At 35.1% G+C, this 8014-nt stretch overlaps 1 protein-coding gene across 1 annotated transcript; it reads left to right on the top strand.

The window, feature by feature from the left end:
• Window positions 1-5898: 5898 nt before the first annotated feature.
• Window positions 5899-6702, top strand: LOC138331362 (uncharacterized). The gene has a single exon (XM_069278968.1). It carries the CDS (start codon window positions 5899-5901, stop codon window positions 6700-6702), a length of 804 nt encoding a protein of 267 aa, XP_069135069.1.
• The last annotated feature ends 1312 nt before the right edge of the window (window positions 6703-8014 follow it).

The raw sequence follows: 8014 nt of genomic DNA, 5'->3' as shown, positions 1-8014 counted from the left end.
ATCAAATAATGAGTTTGTCGGAAGAGAAATATTCATCATCCGATGGCTTTCGACCTATGAAATTACCACGAGTCCAGAAAAAATAGAATGTTTTGACAGTTGGCCTTCTGCTTACATTTGGACAGTTTCAGCGTCACAGGTGAGTGGTGTATAGATATAGACACGGTGTATCGATGAATACCGTTAGGAAATGTTAAAATATGCACGGAGTTATAATTTATATAGGCTATTCTAACTTTTAAATTGTGCATTTGGTAATATATATATCAATAATAATTTAAATAATATCCTGAAAAGTTCCTTTGGTGTCAGTTCGATTAAACTGCTAGCATTGGTCTTTAACTTTGAAAACGTTGAAAGTTCCATTTTTGTCTTGTTTTGTCTTGATTTTTCTTTCTTTCCACGGAATACCATTGGGTGATATCTATCCTTTTGAGATTTATGAAGTTCTTTTACTGAGAATTCATTAATTTCATGGATCACCTTACAAGATTCCTATTTATCTGTGTTAAGTGAATGTATTGTCTTCAATGCAACAGAACTAATGTAATCATTAAGGTTTTCCTATAGGGTAAGATATGATGCAATGTAAATATTACCATTATCAAAATAAATTTTCTATCTATTAATTGCCCAACGGTATTTTTTTCGTTTGATTAATTTTGCTTAATGCTCCAAATGGACTTCATAAATGTTAATCTCGCACGCCCAGTATTACATATGTTGTCGGAGGTACTACAAATCCGAAATGTAAAAACAAATTTTTGCAATTATTTGGAAGTTATGCCTATTGAATTTTAAATGACATTATGTTTAGGAAGAGTAATGATATCAATGCTTAAATATATTTTAGATAAGCTTTGATCTGTTTTAAGTACACAACAAATATGAGAGCGGTTTTATAATCTGACATCTAACTACATGTAGTCATAAAATCGACCCATCTCCACGCGACCAACTGTTCAGATAAAATCTGTGTTGTCAAGTTAGAACTTCAGATTACCGATATAATCTTATCTGTTTATAGTTAATTGTAACTATTGCGTTATCATATGATAGAGTACATCCTTTGGTTTTATTAACTTATAATCAGTGGAATTAAATTAAAAGACTACATAGTGGCATTGTATACATGTATACCGTTAACAAGTAATATAAGATTACAGGATGTCTGGGTTTTGGTGTCGATAAAGTCACAATTTAAATACTCGCTGGTTTTACACCTTTATTACAATAATCTCTATTTTTTCTCTAATTTTTACAATGTATTGTGAGTGTAATGTTATATTTCTATAATTAGCCAACAAGGAAAATTTAATATCATTTATCTAAAGTTTTACAGTCATAATAGTCGGTCCAAAAGGCAAAAGCAAATTAGAATAAAAGCTAAAATCAATGATTTAATGAAAAACTGATTTTATTTTTAGTGAGTCAAATATAAGCAAATATTTACAAATTATAAGCAAAGAAAACATTTTGCTTTCAACACATTATCTTTGATAAAAATTTTAAAACCACTGGTTGTATCTTACTTAAATATTCCAAATCACCAACACATCAACGATAATTGACTTAAATCAATAATACAATTTCATATGGCTAGTGCTACCTAGCCCATCTCTATGTATGTAAACGTACCTGTTTTGGCACAATAAATTTTTGGAGAACATTCATTTTGAACTTATAAGTAGCTATATAGAGCTTTGTATTCTCTCATCTGTACTCATTACTATACAATGCTTTGATAATGCAACCATATTTAGTCTATTTCTAAAAGCGTAAAAATAAAATAACAGCCAATTATTGCAAATCGGTACTTTTACAAGTATTCAGTATTTTCACATTACAGATTTATCTGCTTTGCGGGAAGGTATTAATTGTGACGTCATGTGTTTGTGAGCGCAACATCATGCTTTTCAGCGAAGACGACGTGAGTTTAGCGAACAACATAATGACGTCACAATGGATATTCCTACCCTCAAGAGAGGCAACTCTGCAATATAACAAGACAGAATACTACCAACAAATGTATACATAGATATTTACGAAATAATTAAAATACATATGAAATTAGTATCAATATATTCATACAAAAATAATGGATTGTACAACACATCTGCAATCTACCGAGCACTTGGAAGATTACCAATATTTTCTTCTACTTTTTTCCATTCTTTAAACATGTATTGCAACAATTGTAAGGGAACTATTTGATTGTGTTATACAATTTATTCATCATATTTTACACTTTATTATTATATAAATAATTATTTAAAATTATCGAGGGGATGTTTTCTTCCTCAGATTCTCACTGGTTTGAACAATATATATACAGCGATTACAAATCATACAAAGTTTAATAATAATGATTTCAGTTAGCATCTTTATTATAAAATATATCGTATTTATTTGCAGTGCAATGATTATATAACAAAGGAAAAATAGTGAAAACGGTGTAAGGTAGCTAAAGCAATGATCAATCTCTGACAGATTAAACAATATTTGTGTTTAAGTAAACTCTCATAAATATATACAAACACATACATTTGAAACTAAGTTTGGAAAACAAGCTTAAAAATAACAATCTTTATCATAAACACTAATAATATATGACTCTTTCATATGTACATATGTAGGATAGAACTATTCCACCCGAGGGTACAGAATTTTGGGTCAGAACCGAGGCTTGCCGAGGTTTCTGACCCAAAATTCTGTACACGAGGGTGGAATAGTTTTATCCTACATAATTTACATATGAAAGAGTTATTTTCTCACATTGCTTGTCGAGTTACTTGCACGAATGGTGAGGCAGCCATTTTGTGACAAAATATGAATTTCTTAAATAATTGATCAATTTTAAAAATAAGAACGCCATTCGAAAGAGCTCATCAAAGTTTGGTTTATATTTATAAATATAAACAAGAAATCTTAGGTAAAACGGTTTGAAATGCAAATTAACCAACTGAAATGGTTAATAATAAAGTAAGAAAAATGACGTCAACTTTGGCTGATATGACGTCATCTGATTGTATGGCAATTGTGACGTCACAGCTATGTAAGATAGATTTATCTTACATAGCTGTCTTTCATGGGACAACTCTATCTTACATGGCTAGCTATGTGAGAAAAAAAGCACTATGGTAAGTAGTTCACTCCTTGATATATACATGCATGGAACAGTTATGGAATGGATATATAATACAAAATTATAAATATATACATATCAATTATGGACCATTGATGAGGTCAATATGGTATTTTATCGCCCGCATAGAATAAATAATCTTATTAATTCTACAAGGATGATAATGTAGTAGATATACAAGGATTTAATTTAGATTTGGTATGACATATTTTTGAGGAACAAAAACGTATTTCACCATGGAGAACATATGATTTGTATACACTGTGAACAATTCTAGAGGAAGAATATACGTACTGGATTATCGCGGGATATCATAGCTTCGTGTTTAACTTACCTTTCATACCAAACCGCCATCGTTAACTTATTTATGTATCATTGATTACCAGCGAGTGTGAAGCTGCCTGTAAACCGGAAGTGAGTTGCCGACTTGAATGTTATACAGAGCTAGCAAATTGTAAAGTATTTCTTTATCCATTTATAACTTAGAGGATTATATTATAAAGATTTATATCAGAATTCTAGTATTAATTACTTGTTCTATTATACAATAGATTTCATCAGTAGTATGTTTTAATGATAATTTACGGAACTATATCGTTCTGACCAATTTGCTATGTTTACTAGTTTCATTACGCACGTCGTCTGCTATTACTACGAGACGGCTCAGGATTTAAATACTTGTCCTTTTTATGGATATAGTAGTTTAACTTGTCCTTTATAGCTAAATGGTTTTTAAATATGTAATTATAACTAAGGACAGTCACAGGACATAATGTTAGGGTTCTCAATAGTATAAATCACTAGATTTATAATATGGAACGAGAGGAACTTTTTGTGAGAGTGAATGTAAGGCGAGTTTTGATTGGACGAGAGGGATCATGTGATCCAGTTAGAAAAGTATAAAAGGGAGCGCGAAAACTCTTCATTCCCAAGTTCATGTCAGACAATCCCTGTGCTCGCACGGTGTTCACGCTATACTAGTGAGCTCATATCCCGTATTACAGCATCTCTACCAAGGGAGATAATTGATTAATTTAGGTATGCTAAATTCTAGCAACATATCACTTATTTATCATAAATTATAGAAAGTGTTTATTAGTATTATAGTAATTGTATTATCAGTAGTAAATGTAGTAGACACGTATAGTAATAGGCCTAGTTCTAAATAGCCTTATTTAGAACTTTATAATATTTGAAGGTAGAGTTTTAATATAAAGTAATTTATATATTTTTCTCAACTACACTATTTGTATATTATTATTTATAATAATAGCGGCACATTATTGTCTCCCACCACCCTGACTTCTGACAGTATGAGAGTGAAACGATAGTTGATGAGTGGCAGTACCTTTGTAAAATACAAATGATGACGAATGTTAATAAAAACTCCATTTGAACTGTGTTTACGATGTTTGTCAACTATCTATATGAAGACCATATGATGACCAACGAGGATTGAGGCCAGGCCTGCTACAAATTTGGTGTCAGAAGTGGGATGTCAAAATTTTACTGACATCCAGTGATGCGAACCTGAAGATCCTTTACTCTCTACTTAAGACTTGGCGTGGTGGTTCTTTATTTATTTTATTTTGTTACTCTTTCTTGTATATAGTGTAAATAAACAAACACAACTTTACAATTTATATATATAAAAATAAACACAATTCATCTAAATAAAACAAAATATCTTACAAACATGTACATATCATAACAATTAGATGATGGCGTCTCCTGATCCTGAGATAAGACTAAACTCTGATGACTTAAATGATGAAGATGAAGTTGGTCAAGGGGACACAACCATAAGTGATGAGGAAACTGAAAATAAACATAGAGATGCTGAATTTTATGACTGTAACCATGCTGAAGGAGATGGAGATTGCCATCCCTTTGCTGAGATGAGGCAACACAGTAGAGGTTTTATCATGAAACCTGAACCATATGATGGAAAAGATGACTGGGAGGAATATATCTCTCATTTTGAAGATTGTGCTGAGCTTGGACAATGGACAGAGAAAAATAAAGGTCTTACATTAGCCGCTAGTCTCCGAGGTCCAGCCAGAACATTTTATATTGGTTTATCAATCAATGAGAAGAGGACCTATGAAGTATTGAAGTCTAAACTTGGTCAGAGATTTGGCAGTACTAGACAACAAAAACCGATGGCTCTCGAGGCTTGAGATGAGAAAGCGTGCCTCCGGGGAGTCCATTGCAGAACTTGGTGATGATTTAAGACAGATGGAACAACGAGCATACTCAAATCTTGATACCAAAGCTCAAGATGTCCTTGCTTTGAATCAGTTGTATAAAGGTATTTCAACTGAGATGAAATGTCGTTGCATAGATAAAGACTGCAAGAATGTTACAGATGCTGTTGAGGTCATAGAAAGATATGAGGCAGTTCTAGGAGACACACATGATAAGAAGCGTGCAAATGTAAGAATGACCACAAACCAGAAGTCAAACCCTAAAGGTTCTTCGGAGTCCAAAGCAAAATATGAAGATCATGATATCAAACAGTTGTTAGAGAGAATTGCTCAACTCGAAAGTCATAATACTGCACAATATAACAGGGGAGATAATTCATCTCGATATGTAAGGAAGCGCTATGTTTGTGGTTCTACAGACCATTTGTGTCGTACATGTCCACAGAATAACAGACGTCAGCAGAATCAATCTGGTCAATCTACTTACAATAAGAAACAGGAAAACTGAATACCGTCGGTACTGAAGGCCGAAGGCTGACGGGTAATATGTCAAGGCCACAGCAACAAGATGAGAAGAAGAAACACATTGGTCACATTGGAGCTAAAAGAGGAAAATGGGATAACAGGCTGTATACAACAGGACTTGTTGGAGAAAATGAAATAGAGTTTCTTATAGATAGTGGTTCCACTATAACTTTACTTTCTTACAGTGCTTATATGGGTATACCTGCTGATGATAAGACCAGAACTACAAGCATGAGACCTCAAGCAAATGGTACTGTTGAGAGGTTTAACAGAACATTAGTTTCCATGTTAACAATGTACTGTAAAGATGACCAAAAACACTGGGATCAATATCTTCCTCAGGTCATGATGGCATACAGGGCTTCACGGCATGCAAGTACCGGGAAAACTCCAAACTTAATGATGTTAGGGAGGGAGGTGACTCTTCCAATGCAGGCAGTCATAGGAAGACCAATCACTGAGAGTGATGAAGAGCCGTGTGAACCCGATGTATATGTCCAGGAACTACAAAGGAAGCTTGATCATGTCCACTGTATGGCAAGAAAATGTCTGAAACAGAAAACAGATTATCAAAAACGGTATTATGATTTGACAGCAAAGAAGAGGACACTTAAAGCAGGTCAACTGGTATGGGTATATGACACACTAAGGAAGGCTGGTGTTTGTCAGAAGCTCACTATGAGATGGAAGGGTCCATTCCTGATAACGAGACGCATAGATGATGTGACGTATATGGTAAAGAAGTCACCAAAACAGCCAGCAAAAGTGCATCATATTGACAGACTTCGGAAATATGAAGGACTGAAGAGACCAGCATGGTGCTGACGTGTCCTGAAGTGGGGAAAATACGAGTAATTGGAAAATTGAATTCATTGAGCTGGAGATTACGATTGATTACAACTTATTTCATACGCTAGTTACAGTGAACGCGCGCACTGTTCTAGTAATTACGCCTGTAATTGAGGATATTACAAGCGGGTACTTTGTTGAAGAGGGACTGGAATGATCATCCAATGGCTCAACAAGGTTGTACCAGACGAAGGGTTATTCCGTCTGGGGGCAGTCATAAGACTGTGATGATGATAAAGGAATTTCATCATAGTACCAGTCGTCGCTGTAGGATTAAATTCCAAGGATCAGAGACGATGTCTGGTGGTACCTACTTCCTGCTAAGGAGCAGAAGTTGGTGTAGATCAATGTAATTGTCCATATATATGTATCAATAAAAAAATATATTACTCAACTTTTGAAGATTTCTGTTATGGAATTGGAATGGAGTATGATGAGCTTTTACCAAACCAGTGTGCTAGAGACAATGACTGATGTGGGATAAAGATGTACCGCTATAATGATGTCTTGAAATAAAGATGTTTTGAATTTGAACGGATGAATCATTTGGCTTTATTGATTTCTATGTTGTAGACAATGGAATCCTGCTGGCTATGCCCTGCGAAGTTCGAGAAAAGGCGGGACTTGAAAAACCATTTATCAACAACACAACACAATGTCCTCCAAGTAGTATGTTGTTGGTGTATGAAACAACGATTATTTCGCAGGGCGGTAGATTTAAAGAGTCATGTGATCAAGGAACATCCGAACATTCTAAAGGACATGCCGGAAGATTTTCAGGGGGAGCCTAATTGTTTTTGGTTTGCCACTAAAATAAAGGACTATGGGAAAATAGTGACCCCCACAGACTGGGACTCCCTGGTTGCCACGAGGGCAAGGGTTGCTTTGCTGGAGTACACGAAGAAAACGGGGGCCAAGCAGAAACAATGGACGGCAGGGTGGGAGAAGGGTCATCCCAAGCCAAGAGCCAGCCAAAGCCTCTCGCTCCCCAGAGCACCATCATTGGAGAGTGAGAGTGCATTTGTGCCAGATTACGAGGAGACACAGGAAGAGCCAGCACCGAAGCGTCGAAGAGAGTTATATGACCCCATTAATCCAGGAATTGATCATCGTAGTAGTCTCACACTCAAGTCGATTTCAATCATGTGCGGTGGAGTGTGGGCTGCATTTACCCGAGGTGGAAGCTGGGTAAAGATTGACTTAAAGGAAACCATCCTCAGGGACCCTAGGGCACTACAGACCCTCACTCGTAGGATGGCCTGTCTCAACACAGAAACAATACTTCCAA

This window comes from Argopecten irradians, chromosome 1 (genome assembly GCF_041381155.1).
Source record: "Argopecten irradians isolate NY chromosome 1, Ai_NY, whole genome shotgun sequence".
Lineage (NCBI taxonomy): Eukaryota > Metazoa > Mollusca > Bivalvia > Pectinida > Pectinidae > Argopecten > Argopecten irradians.
This window is presented reverse-complemented; position numbering and strand designations above follow the sequence as displayed.